General features: G+C 39.0%; 3 protein-coding genes across 3 annotated transcripts; 1 reads left to right on the forward strand and 2 right to left on the reverse strand.

Moving 5' to 3' along the window:
• The first annotated feature begins 40 nt into the window (after positions 1-40).
• LOC137098680 (protein lifeguard 3-like) lies at positions 41-9,904 on the forward strand. Its single transcript, XM_067475183.1, has 12 exons — positions 41-263; positions 4,690-5,016; positions 5,414-5,481; positions 6,459-6,523; positions 6,607-6,660; positions 6,767-6,817; positions 6,916-6,955; positions 7,601-7,638; positions 7,726-7,813; positions 7,924-8,019; positions 8,110-8,163; positions 8,307-9,904. The coding sequence occupies exons 2-12, from the start codon at positions 4,695-4,697 to the stop codon at positions 8,454-8,456; spliced, it is 1,026 nt and encodes a 341-aa protein (XP_067331284.1). The 5' UTR covers positions 41-263; positions 4,690-4,694; the 3' UTR covers positions 8,457-9,904.
• si:ch73-71c20.5 (DUF4748 domain-containing protein) lies at positions 8,665-12,500 on the reverse strand. The gene is made up of 3 exons (XM_067475190.1): positions 12,389-12,500; positions 11,917-12,148; positions 8,665-10,695 (listed from the first exon to the last, which is right to left on the reverse strand). The coding sequence occupies exons 1-3, from the start codon at positions 12,429-12,431 to the stop codon at positions 10,527-10,529; spliced, it is 444 nt and encodes a 147-aa protein (XP_067331291.1). The 5' UTR covers positions 12,432-12,500; the 3' UTR covers positions 8,665-10,526.
• A 124-nt stretch (positions 12,501-12,624) lies between these two features.
• mcm6 (minichromosome maintenance complex component 6) lies at positions 12,625-18,101 on the reverse strand. Its single transcript, XM_067475174.1, has 18 exons — positions 17,888-18,101; positions 17,574-17,720; positions 16,907-17,017; positions 16,656-16,743; positions 16,413-16,574; positions 16,163-16,328; positions 15,911-16,059; positions 15,595-15,745; positions 15,362-15,503; positions 15,078-15,219; positions 14,885-14,992; positions 14,519-14,674; positions 14,217-14,345; positions 13,958-14,122; positions 13,708-13,834; positions 13,411-13,599; positions 13,163-13,302; positions 12,625-13,075 (listed from the first exon to the last, which is right to left on the reverse strand). Exons 1-18 carry the CDS (start codon positions 17,983-17,985, stop codon positions 12,965-12,967), a joined length of 2,481 nt encoding a protein of 826 aa, XP_067331275.1. The 5' UTR covers positions 17,986-18,101; the 3' UTR covers positions 12,625-12,964.
• Between the last annotated feature and the right edge of the window lie 4,271 nt (positions 18,102-22,372).

A 22,372-nucleotide genomic window follows, 5' to 3' on the forward strand; every position in this document is an offset into this window, starting at 1 on the left:
CTGTGGGTGTGCGATAGATTCCTCTGGACTCCACCCTGCACCTCAATGTTCCAGGAAATATTCTGCTGCCGCCGTTTCACATCTGGCTCCGCCAGCTGCTCAACATTAATCAGACCTGAGAACAAGTTCCCAGCAAGCAGTTCATCAGGTGTCTTTACTTTTCCATCAGAGAGGACTTGGCGGCGGGAAGTCTCCAATTTTGTCATTGTAGAGCTGAGAATTAGTACGGACACATTGTTTCTTACGGTGGGAGCTTTTACTCGGTAAGTGGAGGCAGTTAAAGGATGTTTTGTTTCCGTAGTTGTTAAATGACCCAGACACTCAGCAGAGAGTGAATTTAATGTGTTGCTACTGATGCGATGAGGCGGTAACCTGTCAAATAGCTTCACATTGACCCATTGCTGGGCGCTTTCCATAGCTGTGCAGGCTAAAGTAAAGCACTGAAAGGACTTTTTGTGACGCTGGGTTGTCGGTGAACAGGGTGGAGTGTGGGTGTAGTCGGTGTTTGTAAGCGTAGCCATTTCAGTTCCCAGTAAACTTCAAATATAACTACTGCCTTTTAATTGTAATGGGTGATTTTTGTAGCCTGCTGCTCTGTACGTAGGTGTTCTTTTATGTTACTCACAGTTTTTGTTTAATTGACTGACTGCATTGCTTTTATCTACACATGATTTCCACCCAGAATAGAGCTTTGCGTACAACAAAAACTGTGACTTATCCCAGCAGCTGAAGCGCATGGGTTACTAATAACAGTAATGATGACTTCAAAGGATTGAAGGGTCCCAGTGAGCCAGCACACGTCATATCACTGCCACGGACACATCAAAAGCCAGTATTAGTGTTAAATTTGTCTGCTTCTCCTCATCTACACTTGTTGTCCTGTGATGTGACTTTTTTTCGTTTAGCTGTAAATGGAGGATCCCTCCTATCCAAACACTAGTGAAATGGCTGACCTGTGGAGACAGACAGTGTGAACATACAGATAAGGAGCGGGGGGAGCGTTAGGTTGCGCTTTGTTTATTATCATTATCTTTAATGTAAACAAATGTCTTGTTAAATTTTCCAACCAACAATCTCAAATGGAAAAATATTCACTTTATCATCACCGCTCAACTTGGTTAATTTTTTTTCTTATTTCTAAACAATCTGAATCTCCATTACTTTATGTGGCAGTTTGAGGAAAGTCAATCAACATATGCAAGACATAACTAGGTGGCATTATGACAATTCAGAGCATCTTGGGAAATTCAAACATGACTAGGCAAAATATCACCCAGTGGACAACACAGTTTAAATTTGGAATGACTAATCCCTGCTCTCAGAAAAACTACCCTACCTTTTGACTAACGAGAAATACCTGTGTCTTTTATCTGACTTTCCTCACCTCCCAATAATTCACACTCTAAAGACCTGTTTGCATTGCAGGATTTTTTTTATAGGGACCAGGAAACTTTTGAGGAGTTCCTCAAGGAAGTTGCAACATAGGAAGTTCCTCTTCCTTTGTTTCCACCAGAGGCCCCTACTCCCAGTGGGAGTAGGAATTTAAAAGGTACAGGTGCCATTGGGACAAGGTGTGCAGCACGTTTAAAAAAATAAATAAATAAAAAAAAATAAAAATTTGGACATGTAATAGGTGACCAACCATCACACTTGTGAGAATTTGCTAAATCTCCCCAGGGATTTGGACCTGCTGTGACATGCAAATCACAATTACATCAAATTCACTTTTACCCCAGGGAAGGTTGCAGACATCAGTTACTGTAAAAGAAAGGTACCAGGAAAGGTATCTGTACTGTAGATGGACAGGTCAGGAAAAAAGAAACATATAAATAAACAAATTTAATAAAATACTAGAGCACTGCTTATTTTCACATTTTTTAAATTTCACAGCCATTTCACAGACAGTTGTACACACTGCAGAATGACAAGACAAAGAAGTTTGACCAGTCATCACAAAGGACAAATAAAGGAAAAGTAGTCATCATCATTAAAGACACTTTACATGTTATTTGCTCAACAACAGTCTCAGATATTACAAAGTGAAATCAAAACTTTGGAGAGGCTAAACAAAAGCAAAAATGATAGGCTTTGCCAAACTGGTTCTTCCTGTTGGTGTCTTGTAAGGTATTTTGTTATTTTGTCCACCCACATGATAGGCGTCACATGAAAGAACAAGTGCATTTCTTGGACACAGGTCAGTCAAAATCCCAGTCTGCCATGTAGGAAATACACCTCTTGGCTAACTGTAGTTTGTGTTATGCTACATGAGCATAAACAAAATTATTACAGTAACATTGCAAACCTGTAAACGTAATTATCTAAACAATGTCGGAGTAGAAACGCTTTCAAAGATTCAAAAATATGATAATGCCAAGCACGATGTTTTGCTGTCTGCATAAAGATCCCAGTCATTCTCAGAAGATTCTTTTTTTTTTTAAAGAAATTGTTTATATATGCAAAGGCAGACAGACATTAGAACTAAGCTGGAACTACTGCAAAGACAAAAGAACAACACTGCATCAAAACTGTAAGTTAATTAACGTATCAAACAATAACTGGGATCTCATTCACAGAAACTGACAAATTAACTTGGGCAAATCATTAAATATTTAGTTAGGAAATGTATGTAGCAGGCCTTACATAGAGTTTCAGAATCGGTAAGGTGCAAACTTATTTAAAAAATGGAGGACAAATAAATGAACAAGGCCAGAAGTGCTCTTGTTAAAATTATGGAAGCACGAGGATAATTAAGGAGATTTTTATGGCTGGAATCTGAAAGAATGAGGGTGTTTTTTTTCCATTGTAACAGCCACTGATAAACTTTTATAGAATGAATAGGGGCCATGATTTGATGTCTATATTGTTAACCAGTCAAAACGTTATATCAGAAGTTGGCTAGAGCTTTAACTCTCTACTACTTTAGAACTGTTTTTTTTTACCACTTGTTTCTTCCTTTTTGTTGTTGAATTCATGTATATGTATCTCTATACATGGTGGTAGGGGAAGCTGACTCAGAGCCACATGATGATTTGGTTTTAGTGGTAATGCTGTTGTGATGACGTTGAAATATAATGACATGAGCTCGTCAGCCAGCCAACGTTAACTTACACAGTTACACCCCTCCTATTCAAACCCAGTTTGCTAACTGTGCTTCAGTTACCAAGTACTGATTAGTTTTGTGACTGTTTGATTGCAGATACTCTGAAGCATTTTTTCCATTTAGTGTTTTCTGTCCCGTTGCTTGGTGCTCGTGTTGTGATGTAATGGCAGCACGACATGGAGCCAGCTTTTGAATTCCTTCACTGTGCATGTTGTTCTAAAAGTCCCAGTGAAAACAATGCTTCAAGAACATTTGTCTTTTTCATATAATGACTTATTGTTATATACTAAGGACTAAACTGCTAAGATCATCAGCAAATATTCAGAGCTTTAATCCATTTTGGTGGAGTGTGTTGGAAATCTAAATATATCCCATTGTAAAAGTGATTTTAATATGTTAGTGAACCCTTTAAAGTATTTTGTAAGTGCCACAACTTTGTTTTAATCCTTCTATATGGAACTACAGTGTGTGTGTGTGTGTGGTGTATTAACATTATTTAAAATTTCCCTTACAAATTCATGTGGTGGGTTCTGAGTCTGTAGCGGTTTTTGTAAACCACATGGCTAAGCAGAACCATATGTTCTCTTTAACCTGGGAAGGACCCCAAATGTATCCTCAGGCCCAAGTGTGATTGTTAAGATTCTAACTTAACCATAAATCTGTGTCGTTGTTTTTTTGAAAATGTGCTTTAAACATGAACAACACCTGTAATGACGTTTTACCACAAACATAGCTGTAAACAGCTAAAGATCCAGCTAAATAACTATGTCGGTGTTAAACTAGGTGCCTCCAGCTTTGTTGGGGAAAAAACACTTTGTTAGAAAACTTGGACACAATCTCACTATTCAGAAACATCCTGCTGAAGTGTAACTTGCCACCAGCTGATTGACCCCTTTAGTTACAGTGCTTTCACTCACTTCACTTTGTAGATTACTATTTTCTATCACTGTATATCTTATGTCTCCAGTGGCAGTTGTTAGTATTGTAAAGATGCTGTGTGTGTGTGTGTGTGTGTGTGTGTGTGTGTGTGTGTGTGTGTGTGTGTTAAATAAATAAATTATTATACAGCATTATTACTGGTCATGAATAATGCAGATTTTATGTAAAGTGCTTCAGAAACAGCTTCTGGAAAATGGGGAAATCTGTGTTGTTGGTAAGGTTTTATTTATAGAAATCTAAAACACTGGGTGAATCAGATGTTGCTAAAATAAGAGCCACATTAAGTAGCTAAATGTTCCCTTAGTTACTTGCCCACTACACCTCTGCTGTTTGATGCTGGGCATAAAGAACATGTCTTATTATTTACAACACTGAAACCAGTGCCTCCTGTAGCTGAAAGTGACACTGATGAGAGCTGTGCTAAATAAAGTAGAGCTGCAGGTCATACAAACAAAACATTGTGCTAAAAATGCAAAGATTCACCAAAGAGCGCAAGTAGTCATGTGATCAATCTCTGTGGGATTGTCATGATTCCTGGCACCTACCATGCAGATCCATTGGTCATTGTGGTTCCCTGCTAACTTTCTCTGTTTTACTTAAAAGTTTTAAACAGAAATGAACTGGACTTTATTCCCCTCCTCTTTTCACAGGTGAAATGTCCAGGTCAGACTACCCTCCAGGGTATGACGACTCCCGTGGTCCGCTGTATGCACCTCCGGGCGGGAATTACCCACCTCCCCCTGCATATGGCTTCCCCAACTTTGGTGGTCCCCAGCCAGGGCAACCCTCTGCTCCTTATCCGCAAGGTTCAAATGCCCCTTTGTTCCCAGGCCAGCCTGGATTTGGGCCAGCTTATCCTCCTGGCCCATATCCAGGGCAGCCTCACCCTCCTGGCCCTCCAGGCGCAGGCTACCCAAGTCAGCCTCCCATGCCACCTATCATCCCACCTACCATACCATCAGATGTCCTGAACTCTGGTAAGACCCAAGCTGCTTTTTGAGAATTAAATATTTATTATAACCAATATTTTTTTGTTAAAAATGAACATTTTAAAAGAAGTGATATCTTGGGCACCAGGGTTTTTTTGTTTTGTTTTGTACCATCTGCTTCCAACTGCTTCATGAAGGGTTTGAATACATGCCATAATGTAAATGAAACTTGTAAACATGGTGACTCAGCTTCTGAAGTTAACTATCTATTCATTATGTTGGAAAATGAGCTAACATAAGGTTTGTGATTATTTACTCTCCGGGCTACTGTAGCATTTCCAATGTGATGCATCTTGTTGCTGACTCGTCAGGGATGATGTGTTTCTTGTTTTCTTGTAACCACTTTGTGGTTATCGTTCATGTTTATGGTTTACTGATAACACAGATGAGGAGTTTGCTGCGAGCGGGAGCGGTTGGGACAGTCTGAGCATTCGACATGCCTTCATCAGAAAAGTACATACATACACATACACACACACACACACACACACACTTGTTACACACAAACACCATACTGACAAAGCCCCAGTTTGTATTTGCATGTAATATAATTTCAGTAGGTTCAGAGCAAACCATATGGTTTTGTCAAAGATATGTCCATGGCTATCTTTGACAAACCCACTGACCACAAATTTGAAGGTATTTATAGACTCCTCAAAAATGGTTCTAATCATCTAAATTAAAAAGTATTATGTTGACTGCATATTTAATAAGGAAACTTAATGAGACAGATTCCAAATTGATTCTAGTTTCTTTTCTCACTTTCTCTGACTTATGAGTGTATATTACACTAATATTTTTGTTGTCTACTTTTTTATTATGTAGGAAACTTTTAAGAAACGAACTGGGGCTAACAAAAACATTTAGGTAATTAACTAGTATGAAAGGAACCCTCAAATATTTCATATCACAGCAACCTCAATAAAAAGTTGAAATTTGTTTCAAACATACACCGATCAGGCATAACATTATGACCACTTGTGCAATTTCAGTTGGGTTGAAACTGCCAGTAAGTAGATAATTACTACTACACCTCATTCATTTTAAATCAGGTGGCCAAAACATTAGAACCACTTCTTCTTATAATGCACTCCAATGTGACTCCACCACCCACTTTGACCTCAATAGTAAACACATTATAGAATTAGTAGAAAAAATGTCTAAAAGCTCAGAAATTATTACCTTCCAAAAGTATAATTCATGGCTGAGCCCCTGTATTGGATTGCCATGAATTGCACGGGCGGTCCAAATGGTGTGCCGGATCGGTGGATATTTCTGCATGAATGAAGATGTTAAAACTAAGTGGGAGAAAGAAGCAAGCTATAACAGAAGAGGAGTGGCTAAAGAATAGTCACAAACGGCGGCTAATGAAGGCTTTGACTGGACGCACTGCGGTGTGTAATGTCCTTTTTGTCTGTCGTGTTTTTCAGGTGTATTTGATTTTAGCATCTCAGCTCCTCTTCACCACTGGCATTGTGGCTGTATTCACATTTGTGTGAGTATAGTGAGTGTTAAATCGAGCTAGTTGTCTAAGTGTCACAGTGAATCAATCTGTAACTGTGTCTCTCTTTACCACAGCAACCCCGTGAAGACATTCGTTCAGCGAAACCAAGCTGTGTATTGGGCATCATAGTAAGTCTCATTCTGTATTATCATCATTTCATTAAAAGATATATGGTTTTATAATAATCCAAATTTGGAATGTTCATGGTATATTTTCTGCATTTTGTTATTAAAGTGCCGTATATGCAATCACCCACCTTGTGCTGGTCTGCTGTAAGGGCCCACGGTGAGTGGGACTGCTCAATTTTTTTATGAGAAACAGTTGTACAAAGATTATAGAATAAAATACAAAGAAACATTTTATCTTTTATTCTGTCTTTGTAGGAGGAAGTTCCCATGGAACATCATTTTGCTGTTCATCTTTGTAAGTCTGATGACATGTGGTTGACTAGTGAATCAGTAAATAGAGATGAAATTGCATAAAGTCAGAATTTAGCCTTCAATATAGTATCTTTTCTGATGAGGAAGATTTCTATTAGCCAATGCTAGTCTTGTCTTAGTGCAAGAAGTCCGACTTCAATATTTGATATTAAAACTAAGCAGTGAGTCACTTCACTAAACATGTGCTGTGTTTGCATAGTTCCTTTTGATATGCTATGTTGCTTTATCAGATCAGAGATCAATATAGCTCTGTGTATTACTTCATCAGTTTTGTCAGTCAGTAGAAGTTGATTGTCACTGTTACTGCTGCATAATTTCTAATGCTAAGTTGAGCCCGAAAGTTGCACCTTTAGACCAGCTCCAATACAATAGTTTTCTAACTCAGTTTTAATTACATTTTAATCCACATGTTATTGCATCCAAGGAAATGCAGTTTTAATCATGCTATTGTGTCCTTAAAATTGGAATATATAGTCATTTATTGTAGTTATGCTGTCTGTAATATTAAATGTATATATATTTTTCTATCAGAGTTTTGGTTAAGTTACAGTTCTTTTTGCTACGTTTTTGTGATGTAAGTGTAGATACAATTGGACACAGAGACCTAATTGTTTTTGGGTTTTTTTAGACTGTGGCTCTCTCCTACATGACTGGATCCATATCCAGGTAAAACTGTTATGCAGTCCATCAGTACGATATAAACATCCCGCTAGTTTCATCAGCATTAACTGTGTGTTGCTCTTTACTTTTTAGTTTTTATGAAACAAAAGTAGTGTTTCTCGCTCTGGGTATCACTGCTGTCGTCTGTATTTCGGTCACAGTCTTCTGCTTCCAGACAAAGGTGTGTGTGTGTGTGTGTGTGTGTGTGTGTGCATGAATGCTTATCAGTTTCAAATGTTTGCAGAGTATTTGTGCAGTAACACACCTGTTGTTGGTTTCTCTTTTTAAAAGGTTGACTTTACAAAGTGCCAGGGTCTTTTCTGCGTCCTTGGGATTGTAATCTTTGTGACTGGCATCATTACAACCATTGTCCTGTCCTTCAAATATGTGAGTAAAAGCTGAGGCAAACAAAACACTGTTTTCTGACAACACACCTTTTCAAGTTTTCATCTTTGTAATAACTGCTTGTTGTTGTAGATGTTATGGCTTCACATGCTTTATGCAGCTTTGGGAGCCATAGTCTTCACTATGGTGAGTTCTTTCTTTTCATTTTCTTTATTTTAAATGCTGTGTAAACACAATGTTTTAACAATTTGGACATTAAACCTTCATTTAATGTTGTGTTTAATACAGACCATCCTTTAGTGTGTTTTAATCACTTCTGTGTTTTATAGTTCCTAGCTTATCACACACAGCTGCTGATTGGAAACAGGAAGCACTCAATCAGCCCAGAGGAGTATGTGTTTGCCGCACTCTCCATCTACGTTGACATCATCCAGATCTTCCTTTTCCTGCTTCAGATTATTGGTGCCTCAACAAAATAAGTCTGCAAGCGTACAATTTAGGGCAGCCTGCAGACAAGCGGCCTTCAAAGCATTCCATGCATTTTAAAACCATTGCTTTGTTTTCAGTCATAATCAAAGTACATGTACAGTATAAAATTCTAAACTTAATGGAACATATGGGGGCTGATTTTGAGATCTTGTCATGGGTCATAGGAAGGTCATCCTATGCACAAAAATGCACTTTTCTTGTGTGTCTTCATCAAGCAGTTCACCAGTTTTTAACCAAGAATCTAAATATCTGTAGACACTGGAATTCTAGCTGCAACACTTGTTATACTCTTGCTGGACTCAAGGCAGAGATTGTCTGCACGTTTTTCTCAGCTGTAGTTGTACTGCTATAGTGTGCAAAATAATTTCTTTTTATAAATGGATAATAGAAAAATAATTGGTTCAAATTCAAGTTTGCAAACAAAGAGCACCTCTGTGTTTTGTTTTAAGTACAGCAGGTGTGGACATCATCAAATTATATTGGTTCTATCACATATCAGGTAATATCGGGTCAAGGATCATAGTATCCATACTTTTATTTAGGGGCTAGAAACATTTCATTTTATCAACACAATGATTTATTGGCAAATATTAGGTTTTTTAACTATGCTCTTTAAATTACTTCAAGGAACTGTTCAGCTTTTTAGCGAGCAACTCTCTCTGCATTAATGCTGAGTTAGCTGAGAAGATTGATACACTTTTATATCTATATGCTAAGGCAAAGACCACTGAGTTACAGCCAGTTAGCTTAGCATAAATATTTAAGACCAAATTTGTACAAATCTGCACAAAGTTTGAGATTGACATATGTGGTTTCTTATTTTTGCAAAGGTCTTATAGATGCTTGTTGCCAGAGATCCTCAATTGGTCTTTCCTGTGTGTCTTGTCTTTATGCCAAGCTAAAGTAAAATAACCCTGGCTGCTAATTTACTTTACGTTTATATTTACTGCAGAGACGGTGACGGTGTTGATTTTCTCATCTCTCTCTCACCAAAAAAGCAATAGACATTGTAATTGCATAGAAATTAAAAGGCTAAATAAATTTCAAAGTGTGAAACCAGAACCTCATGAAAACTAAAATTTAACAGTGCTATTTTAAGAAGTGTGTTGATATACCCAAACAAGTTTAACAATGTAAGAGGTAATATTTGTCATGAATTATAACACTAGCATGGATACTCAAAACACTTATTTGTAGTATTGATACGGCATGTCCACCCCTGAAGTAAAGTAATGACAGATCTGCTGACCGATTTATTTAGATTTATTTTTAAAGCCTCTGCTACATTGTACCTCTTCATAACACTATAGTGCCTTCACTATGACAATGTTTTTGAGATGACACTTCTTACTTTAATATGTACAGGTTTATACTCAATAAGCTGTTGCAGTACTGTTACCCAATGTATCCAGCTGTTTATAAAGCTAAGTCCAAGTCAGATTTGGGTGAGTTATTGAGTGTCTGCAGGGTGGATTTTTGTATACTTGATAAACTCCCATTCTGCTGGTTGCATACACAAATACAAAGTATAGACTTCAACCAAAGTTACATATAAACCTTGACTCTAAATATGGTAAATCTTTTAAATCTTTAGCATAAATTTAAAAAATTCTCATGGGAACTTGGTAAGGGGTTTGTAAATATTTTCATATCAATAAAATACCTTTTATATTTCAGTTTTCCTGTAGTTTTAATTCTTTAAATAAAATGAACACATATACATATTTACTTCTTTCATTTTATAGAACAATCAGACTTATGGTTAATAAATATGAAGTTGCTTTAATGAAGTGAACCATCTTTTTTCATTAGAAAAAAATCCAAGTCTGTGTCCCAGGAAAACGCTTCGTTACAGACCTATTGCTAGACTTCCTGCATCCATCTTTTCTGCAGATGAAATTACTACACAGATCTGAGCATCTCACAGAGCCTCTCGAAATATTAAAGTCAAATGTAGCTCAGAGTTGACAGCTTTCCTGTTATTAGTCTAGTGCAAGAATCGTTGTCTCTGTAGTGACATTCTGAACACTGCAAATCACTGCAGCCATGCATGAATGCTACTACTCCAGTTTAACATCCTCTGTATGGTGGCGGAAGCGGCTGCCATTGTATTCTCCCTCATTTGACCTTTTCATCCTTTGCCGGATCTTAAGCTGGTTCAGTCTATTCTTGTCCACTTCTCTCTTGGCCAAGAGGAAGCCAATGATACCTATGGGGAGACCGATCATCCTGGACAAAGACAAGACATACACACATTTTGTGCTCAGAGAGATCCACGACTGTTCGGAAAGCGTCAACTTGTTTTATGGAAAGTGGATAATGAATGTGAATGAAAACTGTTTTACAGTAGCTGTGTTAATTCACTTTTGTTTTTAATTCTGCAGTTTGATAGACTGCACATTAGATTGCATTACTTGTGGCTAGGAGTGTGCAGTGAACTTTTGACTGCAAAAATCTGGCTAGAGCATCCTATTGCATCCTAACTATTGTATTTGAATACATAAAAAAATATTTATATATAAGAATAAGAATAAATCAGTATATGGAACACAAAGACTTGCAAGAAGATAAACAAGCCATTTTTTATGCTCAATAGTTCAAAGGCTAGGTCACAATTTTGCAAGTTAACATTAAAATGTTTATTCAAATGAACATTAAAACAGGTCTTGCTTTAATCATCGATCTTGTTACTACACACCATGAATATATATACTTTCCTAGGGTCTGTACAATGGTAGTGTTCCATGTTTTACATAATGAGCTTCAGCAGTTGTTCAAATTGAGCTAATATCTCCCTGATATCTTAAGTTAAAGTGCTTTACTAGAAAATCCCCCTCTGTATTTCCTGATTTGCTGCAGTGGAAAGACAGGAATTTGTACTAAACACTTTTGGAAGTTATCCATTTAACGTGACTAATATATAAGACTATATAAGATATAGAATACGATATAAGACTAAAAGTCGTATCGTAATCGTATTCCCATAAACTTTTTCTAGAGATGGAGATGTTTGTAGTTACTTGCACAGAAAGTCCCTTTTAAAGGGATCTCTTAAACGTAAATATTAAGAAGAAATAAATGCTATAGCAAGAACTGTTAAAAACGTTTGGCTTAGTTTGATTGAAGAAAAAAAAATCCATTATTCATTTGTGTTTTATGGCTGGATAAATAATGATTAGGCAGCTAAACTAAAAGTGCACCTCATTTCTGATTACTTCTTGGTTTATACACTTTAAAATAAGTGCTGTTCATATTTATGACTTGTTTTATATATCAGTTCTATTAGTATGCCAGCTGCATATACTGCATCCGCTAAAACTACTGCAAGTACTACTGTTGTACCTACTTTTTAATACAGAGGATACCGTTTCGCAGATGAGGTCAGAGGTGAATCGACAATTCCTTTTACTTCCTGTTACCTACTATGGGTGTACAAGAAGAAAGACTTACCAGGCATAGCCAATAATCATCATGGGGTTCTTCGCCTTCTTCTTAGGGATGTACTCCGGGCCTTCCTGTTCCTCCTCGTCTCTCCTGAGCTCCGTCCTGGAGCTGCACAAGGGGGCCGCTGCAGACACATGCACTGGCCTACAACAAGCAGTCTGAAGCCGCAAACACTGACAAATTGAAGGGGTTCGTCTGATCTGCGTGAGGAGCCACCGACTGGGAACAAGGGGAACACCTAGGGGTGGAAAAGACCCTTATACCGCAGAGCAAGGACTTGTCTACGCTATAGTCAAGTTAATATGAGAGTCAGGTAGAGGGGAACATCATGAAAATCACTACGACTCACCTGTGTGGTTCAGAATTTTTATAAAGCAACAATATAAGAAGCTTTTTAGAAATTAGTCAGCAACACCACAGTAAGTTACTATACAGATGAGGATAACATTGTTGCCGTGCCGCTACATGTTTATTTTACCTTGAAGCGTTCTCCTGGCTGCTCTCACGTAGGATGCCGCCATGTTTATTGAACATCCCGTTAGTGAGCATGCGCATTCACGCCGTTATAAAGCTAAAACTGATGCCACCTAGTGGACAAAGTCAGTGTGTACAGGAGTTTCCTGCTGCAATCAAACCGTGCAACAGAACACAGGCAAGCAAATGTTTGTAAATATTTATTGAACCACATTTCCAACTCATAATTTTACAAAAGGGCATACAATCTTTTTTGAAACCAAGGAGTGTACGCCTTTAATATATAGTTACAGATAAACAGCAATTACACATTTCGTGGCCCTTAACTTAATCCAACAAGCAGAAGTCAGCAAACTGGAAGAAAGCATATTTACACGCATCAGTCTGAAAATACAGAATCTATTCTTTGTACAGTAGAGGATAAACTCAAAAGTCTACCAACATCTCCGGCGCTACCGTTCTGTGTTACATAGGAATATTCACCAACACTGTCTGTCAACTTGACTGTTAAAGTTTAATATCAAAAATCAGGAAAGATGTTATAGAGTGGAAAACCCAACAGAGGTATGGAGGGAGCAGGTTAATCTTCCAGGGTGTAGTTGGGGTTGACAACCAGAACAGCTTCTTCTTCTGAGCTCGCAGACTCTGAGCCCTTCAACCCTGCCTGTGACAGCTCGATGAGGATGTGATCCTGTTGGAACACAGTGCATAATGTCAATCATGTACACACATTTGTCAGCTATTCTGAGAACAGTGTTGTTGCAGAAGACAGACTCACATAGTGAACTAGTCTGTGGATGACTTTCTCTATCAGGCCCTTTTTATTGACCAGCTCCTCCTCAGAGTCAATCTCTGACTCGATCTCCTTCAGGTACCAGTTCACCACTGCACTTTTCTTCAGCTCCTCCTCTTCCTCAGCTGCAAAGAGTCAGTCGAGGAAAAGGTGAGATAAAAAAATCAACAACAACACTATAGTGATAAAGTAGATAAATTTAGGCAAAGGGAGGGAAGGAAAACTTCTCTTACCCTCTTCTGTTTTACGCAGATGCAGGACCAGCAGGTTGGAGATACGTTTGTACTCGGGGAAAGATAGGCGCAGGGATGGTTTGGGGTGGCTGCCAGGGCCAGTGTGGCCATTTACACCATTCACATGGCCGTTAACACCCTCCATGTGGCCGTTGACATGACCGTTCAATCCATTAGGGATGTGCTCTCCTTCAAAGACAAGTCATTTGATTTGCTGAATAATTAATTATCTAGTATAAGTATGCAACATCTCTGTTTCTCCAGGAGAAACAGAGTGTGTTTACTGTATTTCAGTACCTTCCTGCTGTTGCTCCTCTTCCTCATCCAGCTCGTCCTCCTGCTCTAGGTTAATGTCCGGCGTCTCCACTCTGATGATGGATTTGTTGAGAAGACGAAAAGCTTCCTTCACATGTTTGGGCTGCACCTGGAGACATAAGGAGAACAGGGAAAGGTCACCATTCTGTATCAAAATATTCTAGTTAGTTTATATAGTTTCATTTAGCCTGTGCACTCTGTGTTTAATGAATAGGAATGTTTTTGTACGAACCTCGTCACAGCAGTGCATGCGTGCCATGGCTTCTGACAGCCGGATCATGCTCTCCAGCTGTCGCACAGTTATCCTCCAGGCTGACTTGGATACTCCACCTGAGCCGTCGCGCTGACGGAGACGCTTGTACTGCTCAACAATGAATTCTTCGGATTCGCTGGAAATCTATACATATAAAATGTGTAAATGTTAATATAAAACTGCTGTATGTAATAGTGAAAGCTAAATTACATATCAGCACATACATTCAAACACACACCTTAGGTTTAAACTGCCTGGCAAACAGCAGGTATCTGCGGATCTCATCCAGAGAATACAGTCTGTCTACCGATTCCTCAACACGGGAGTGTAGGTCCACAATGCGCCTGGCAATGGCGTAGTCTGTCACCTAGGAAACACACGTTGACACTGAGTATGGCACAAATGTAGGGTGTTACAGTGTTAAATGCACAAATTAAATAAAAATATCAGATGCAGAAATAAAAAAAAAATACAAAAAAAACAGCTTAACACAGAATATATCTAAAGTATATGAACAAATCCACAGACTATGCTCAGAACCTCATTACAGTCGTCCACCAGGATGAAGAAAAGGTCAAAGCGGCTCATAATGGGGGCGCTCAGGTTGACATTCTGCTTCAGACTCTTGCTACGGTCGTAGCGCCCATTGACAGGGTTGGCGGCAGCCAGGATGGATGTGCGTGCGTTCAGGGTGGCCTGTAGGAGTCAGGTCAAAGTCTGGTTATTATGCTACAGAGATACTGGGATGGCATGTGGGTTTTACATTGTTTTAGTTATTTTGAGTTTGCTTGCTATGCTCAAGAACACAAAATGAAATCGCTTTTTTGGACTAAAAGTGTGTATTAATCAAGATTCATTGGGCTTTAATGTAATGTCATACTAACTGAGGCTGATGTGATGAATTACCTTGACTCCAGCCTTGGTGATGCTGATTGTCTGCTGCTCCATGGCTTCATGGATGGCCACCTGGTCCTTCAAGTCCATCTTGTCAAACTCATCAATGCAACATACACCCTGGAAGCAATTAATACTATTAATACACATCTATATCTATCTAATTAAACAACACAACAACAACAACAACAACAACAACACTCACATTGTCAGCCAGCATCAGAGCCCCAGCTTCAATCACAAACTCATGAGACTCCTCGTCTCGGACCACAGCAGCTGTCAAACCTGCAGCACTACTGGCTTTGCCACTAGTGTACACTGCTCTGGGACTGAACTCCTCCACGTGCCTGTATACATATGTATATATAGATATATATAGATAAAGATATAGCTAGAGCAAGTGTGCAAATCTCCATTTATGCAAATTAACAAGGAAGGATTATCTAATGTTTAAACTCTGTGAGTCATTGGTGTGCTTGTGCTACATACTTGAGAAACTGGCTCTTAGCAGTACTCGGGTCCCCAACAATGCAGACGTTGATGTCTCCTCTTAACGAGGTTCGCTCCATGGTCGTTTTGGGCACGCCTCCAAACAACATCAGCAGGATGCCACGCTTCACCTCGTCATTGCCTGCACAAAAACAATAGCGTCACAGGTTAACCAAAAAACAAAGCACACCTGAAGCCTCACTGTTTGAGGCAAAGCAACGTTCAGCACTGACCGTGGATAGTGGGGAAAAGGCTGGTGCACAGGTTGTGGTACAAGTTCTTGTCCTGGCTCATTTCAAACACTTTCTCCCACTCCTTCTCTGTCATCTGGCTCTTAATACTTTCTGCAGTCTGCTCCTCTTCCCGCAGCTCCTTGCCTCCAAACTACAGTGAAGAGGACACACACAAACATTTAATAATAATTTAAAAAAAGAAAAAAACAAACACACACACACACACACACACACTTTGGAAGCTTGAAGCTATTTGCTTGTTTAGATTGTTCCACAGAGATGGAAGATTGCACTTGTTTATGTGTGTTAGTCTTACTCGTGGGTTAGTTGCGGCCACATTGCAGGCCAGGAAGGCCAGTCTGTATGACAGTTCTCTGATTCCTAGGGCTTTCAGTCCTCTCAAACCCTCGGACTCAAAGCCCTGTGGTCCCCCAGCTACACGGTTACTGTTCTCTGCTCGAATACCTGGAAGAACAACACCCACACAATCATGAGGCGTATAAAAAGACAAGAAGGATTTGTTCAAGTATAATGTTACTTTACACTATGTCAAAACCACTAACTGTACCAGGAGTGCTTAGCTGAGACACATCTGGAACAACGATAAGGGTCCCGGTGAAGTCACAGCGGTCTCCAGCCTGAGCCGTCTCCACAGCCTCGGCCCTGAGGATAATCTCGAGGGAGCGTGGGATTGAACCACGAGGGAGTTCCGCTTGCGTTTCCTGTATGCGCACCTAAACATATGATGAAATCACAGAAACATCAAGGCCTGTGTTCCCATCTGTACAATTTGTTCGCATTCAAATACAAATACTTGCCTTCTGGAAGTCGATGAACTTGGATTTGTGTGTGTCAAGATGGAAGCGCGAGCGATTGTTGCAGACAGGGTTTCTGCAGATGGTTGGTGGGGAGTATTTGAACTGCTGGGGGACGTCTTTGATCACTGCCTGGCAGTCCATGCACAGGAAGGTGCCACTCACCTAAAACCACAAAGAAATCATTCTACCTCTGTTGCTACCAATCTAGGCTAATTATTTAAGTGCACCTCCAGTAAATCTTACCAGTTCAGGATGAACCGGGTGCGTCCTCACAACCTGACCACTAATTCTCACCAGGCTGCCAATACGCATGGAGGACAGCTCCCGGATCCTATATTAAACACCCACACAAAAAATCAAACATATTTGACATTCTTCTCTGTGTTGTACAGATTAGTTAAAATTAACATAACTGGAAATTGAACCAACAATACAATTTCTACCAAGACTAGCACAGTATGTCATGTTTAAATGCACAGTAATATCAATTTTACTTGTGTCTGGTGGGCAGATCTTCAATGGCAACGTAGAACTCTTTATTGAGAGGAACGTTCCCATGATCACGTGCAAAGTTGCGTACCGCCCGACAGAGGAACGGGTAGACTCTGAAAACAGAGAAAGCGTCATGTTAATCCAGAGGATAAGTATCCACAACTGCTTTTTGTTTATTCACCAAAACATACTGTTTGACGTGTGCACTAATACTGTATGAAATAACAGTGAAAGTGCTGCTCTCATCACAGTTATGATTGGCATAGGTGGTAACTATAACTCAGGTACTGTACAATTTTGAAGTACTTGCAGTTCACTGGTTAAGAGTACTTAAATAATTTTAAGTTTATTCCACTACAACTGACTGACCGCTTTAGTTACAAGTTACTTGTAAAAACATACATATGTAATCCACTCATAAACAATGATGTAAGATTATGAATTAACCAGCTGTCAGAACTGTCAGTAAATTCAGATCCACCTTTGTCAGCTGCTGTGTTTGTTCCACCAGTCTCTACAGTTGTTTGTCTATTATTTTCGATTATTTACTTACATTGATCACTTTTTAAAGTTTGTCAAATCTGAACTAGACTTGTAGATTTATGTTATCACGAGCATTAAATTCCGGAGCAACACAGTTTTTATGAGTTTTGTGTAACGTGGGCTCACCTGTAGTACTCCTCCTGGACGGTGGTAGCCAGCTCCTGGTTGAATCCCTCCAGATCTGTGAAACTCACTAGCAGGGTGTTCCTCTCAGGCCTTATCAGCTCCTCAGCCTCCCGGACATACTTAACCTCCCCATCCGCGGTGTGAAACCTGCGGAGAGTGTACAAAAAAATAATGAAATGTAATAAATGAGTTATAATCTGATCCTCAAACTAATAAATTGTATAAAATCAAGCGCTATAAGTTGGTGCGATGAAGTCGTGCACAAATCGCTTCGGCCCAGAACAATACAAAAAGCATGCTACTGACTAACTTACTCCTCCAAAAAAGCCTGGAATAACTTCTGGCACTTTTCGGCCAACTCGTCTTTCACCATCTCCCCAGCATTCTCCGCGGTTGCTGTGGCAACATCCATGATGAAATCCTGTCAAACTTCGATAAAAGAAATGAAAAACTACTAAATACACGGTTGTACGGAACTGCGACTGTTAACACGCTGAAGTCCTCACAACAGAGCAACAGTTTCGCGCGAAAAACAGACCACGTGACGTTTGGCGCGCCGTTGCCCCCCAATCAGCGATGACATGTAAATACGGTCCAGCTTGAAGCCAATCAGCGGCTGTGATGTTACTGACGCTCTTTTCTCCTCCCCGCGGAAAACTTCCTGATCACCTTTACGTTTATGCTTTAAGACGACCAAGTCAAAGGGAAAACGTTACAACAGTTCTGGAATCGGGAAAAGAAGGGTAGACAATTAAACCATACCCAAAACAGTGTTCGGTTCACAAGGAGGAAGGGAGGAAATAGAAAGGAGGAGGTGGCAATGACCAGATACGAATAGGACACAGTAATTTAAATAGTACCCTGAGAGTTATATTTCCTGTAACAACAAAAAATACCTACATTTTAATGTAGAATTTAATGAGGAAAGATGAAAGTTGACTGAAGACCAGAAAAACAATTTTGATAAAAGGTGAAGCTGACAAGTTAGAGTGTCACCCACCTAGCTGGGCCAACATTCTGCAAAACACACTAATTGAGAAGTTGAAAATTCACCAAAAAGTAACTCAATCTAAAACTGCGAATTTATTCAAAAACTGTAAAAGATATTAAAAAGCGGAATACAAGGCTGATAACTGAAAGTCTTGTGATTTGCTGAAAGTTTGAATGGTCTCTTTAGGCTGAAGTTTGCCGGACTAGTTAAAGCTGAAATGAAACAAAACTGAAGAGTAGGTGAAAACGCTCTCCATTCATTTGGATTATAGAAAAACTGTTTTAAAAAGCTAAATATTTGTAGAAGTATAAAAGATATTAAAAAGCATTTTGCACATGTGTTCTTTATAAGCTGAACGCTTTTAAGTTCGAAAGGTGTTTCTAGCTGATAGAAGGCTAGTTAAGTGCCAAAAATCATATGGAACATGGAAATCATAATAATAATAATAAAGATTAGGATAACATAGATAAACATATATAATGTACCATACCCTGTAAATAAAAGCTATGAGTTCTAATGTTCTTATAGCATGATGTAACATAGTGATGTAGTTCCTCATTGTCACCACTTGAGGGCAGTCAGCACATGTGGTGCCTTAACATCTCAGAAAAGACAGTACAATGACTTAGACTCATGGGCGGTACTTCCGTGTTAGGGTCAAATATCTGACCCCATCCAGCTCAAACACATGTCACAGGTGTCACAGAGTGACTAGTAGTCCTCAGTTAGTCCAACACTGTGTCTTTAAAGTTCGGAAACATAGATATGGATGATAAAAAAGTAATTTCAGTAATTTCGATTTCAGTTATTCAAGATTTCATAACATCTCACATGGTATTTATAAAATACACAGTCTGAAACAAAACATTTCTCACCAGCTTCTTACAGTGCACAAAACAAAAAACTAAATATTATAAAAAAATAAAACAAAAACAACTAGAAATTTAAGGGAGATATAAAGGCAAACAAAACGAACACAACACACAGTAGTTTAAAATGAAGTGATTCCAAATACAGCCTGTAGTGAGTCTCACAGCAGTGTGGGTGACATAAGTGGCGAGGGGGGACATTTTTTAGTCTTACCACTTGCGCAAAGAAACTGCTCATCATCCTGCTGAATATGCAACTGATACTCCTGTACCTCTTGTCAGACAGCAGGGGGGAGAACAGTCCATGGGAGGGTCCTTAATGATGGAGATTGCTCTGGATATGCAGTGCTGCTGATAGATCTCTGTCAGGAATGGGAGAGGGGCAAAGACAATTTTGGAGACAGTCTTAACAATCCCTTTTGCAGAGGGCACCCCATGGGCTGCTCAAGCTTTGTCTCCAAACATTGGAGAAGGTCGAACATTGGCTAGCCACTGTGCAGGCGGACAAACATTGTTCGAAGCATAGGAAGTTTCTCGGCTTCTCTTCCTGGGCATATGGTATCAGTACAACTGCCTGCTGTTCAGCTATTTTCTCGCCCCACCTTCTCCAAATTTCTGGAGACAGCACTGGCTGGCTCCAGAAGAGGTGCTGTTGAATTCACAGCTGCGACCCACCCCTTGTGTTTCTTACGATTCGGGTCAGTCCAGCTGTGAAGTAGGGTTCATTTTTATCTGCTCTAAGCTGCCGTATGGCACTGGTGGGGCATGAACTACATCCTGCTGTAGGGTTTGATTCATTATCCTACAGCCAGATGGCAAGCAACATAGGAAATTGAACAATGGTTACAAATTGTAAACCTATCATCTATGACTATGTTGAGCAGCCCTCTGGCTCTTTGGGCCCCACTAGTACCTCTTGCTGGCTTAAGGTCAGTTTGAGGGAAGAAGTGCTACACACGCTGCTCTTTTATGGTGCGTCTGTGGACATAATTGAGCGCACCATGTGATCAATTAAGTAACCAACTTTTTGCCCACTCACCAGTGGGCGTGGACTATGGTGTTTCAGTAACCATTGTTATTGTTCTATTACTGGGATACTATTTTAAACTTTTGGACCTTAATGACTGGCTTAAAAGTAAGATTATCAGAACGCATAACATTTGGTTTGTTTTGGAATGACAGCAATGCTAAATTCCTGATTGAAAACATCATTATATTGGCAAAGAATTTCATTGATAAATGCAAGTAATATAACGGAGCTTATAAAGCGGGTTGCTTTCTATTATCTATCAGTTTGATATTCTTTGAACCTCCTGGTTGCATGTTTATTTATTTATTTTTTATTTACTATAATTTTATTGGTAATTGCTTTATTTCTTTTATTTCTATTTATTGTCAAGTTTAGAGATATGTTTATGTATTTTCTATTTTACAGTGTGTTTGCATGTGTGTGAAAGGAACAAGAGCATTTGGATCACCATAACGCTTGTGGACAGCACATAAGAGGACTTAACTGCAGGAGCGATTTGAGACATTTCAGCAGTCTGTTTGAATATTCCCTTCAATAAGCAGCTGTTCTATGAATGACAAGACTACCAATTTACAGCCAAGTTCAAGTAGTGTTTGTTTACTCAGGTAATATTGTTGTATTTCTATTTTATGTTGCTTTTACTTAACTGCATTATCCACTACATTAATGTAACTTATTCCAAAAGTCTTTTTTATTATTAACTAGAAAGAATTGCCCCAATTTCTACCTATGAAAATCCAAATATTTGCCCAATTTAAGTATTACATTTAAAATACCTTCTTTTCTTCGTGAAGTACAGATACCTTTGTATTTTAAGACATGGGCTAAGTATTTCAACCTGAAATTAAAGTGGTATTTATAGTTGTAGCAGAGTACTTCTACCACATCTTGTGTTTGACATTGGTAGAGCTGTAGGAGTTAACACAACTGATAAAGAACTCTCAACAGGAGTGTGTGTTGGATCCAAAGAGAGCTACAACCAAAATGTTCCATCTGTGGTCTGTCTTATCTCTTATTATGGATGGTTTTATGACAGAAATGTCTCAGAACATCACATAGTAATTTTGCATATTTTCCATCACTTGACCCAACTAACGCCAATGAGCCTGTAGTGTGGCGACTTTGAATGGCCACTGGAGGAGGCTGTTCAGGGCAAAGACATAGAGCAGCACCACAGTAAACAATCCTGTGTTAAATCAAATAACAAATAAATCAAATAACACTTCATAAGAATGTTAAAAAAAAAACACACGTGAACACATCATTTTTAATCAAAAAACACATGTGGCTAAGATTGTTTGTGTGAATAACTGTTTTCTAACACACCATAAAGATTTCTTTATATGTATTTTCATCCTAGCTCATGAAAGGTAATTAAAGGTACATTATAATGTGTATCAAGCCTTCATTCAGTAGTTATAATTGTTGAAAAATGCTGTTTTTTCAATTACATCCAAATGGGTTTATAATTCTTTTTGCATAACAGCATGGGAAAATGTGTAGCAACAGGCCAGAGTGACCATGGTCACCCTCTCCACCACAACATTAAGGTGATGGTAATGATGATCTGATCTGTGGATAATGTTGGGAAATTATAAAGAAAGGGGGAGTTAAAGTGCCAAACTGAATATAGAAAATCCTAAGTTTTTAGATAGTACCTTGCCCCAGGGTAACATCAGAAGAATTTCTAACATTAATGTCCATTACAATAGGAGAAATCTGGAATACAAAGTGGACACTTTTGCAGAATAGTGAGGTTGCCTCAAAACTGCATATCAAAAACTTCCACACCATCTGTGAAGCTAAACACAAGTTTCTCCTCTTTCATTCTGTTAATTTCTGTTTCTGTTCCCATAACATTCTCACATCTTCACCTGCTGAGCTCAAAACAAACACTCACAGCAGCCTA

This window comes from Channa argus, chromosome 14 (assembly GCF_033026475.1).
Source record: "Channa argus isolate prfri chromosome 14, Channa argus male v1.0, whole genome shotgun sequence".
Lineage (NCBI taxonomy): Eukaryota > Metazoa > Chordata > Actinopteri > Anabantiformes > Channidae > Channa > Channa argus.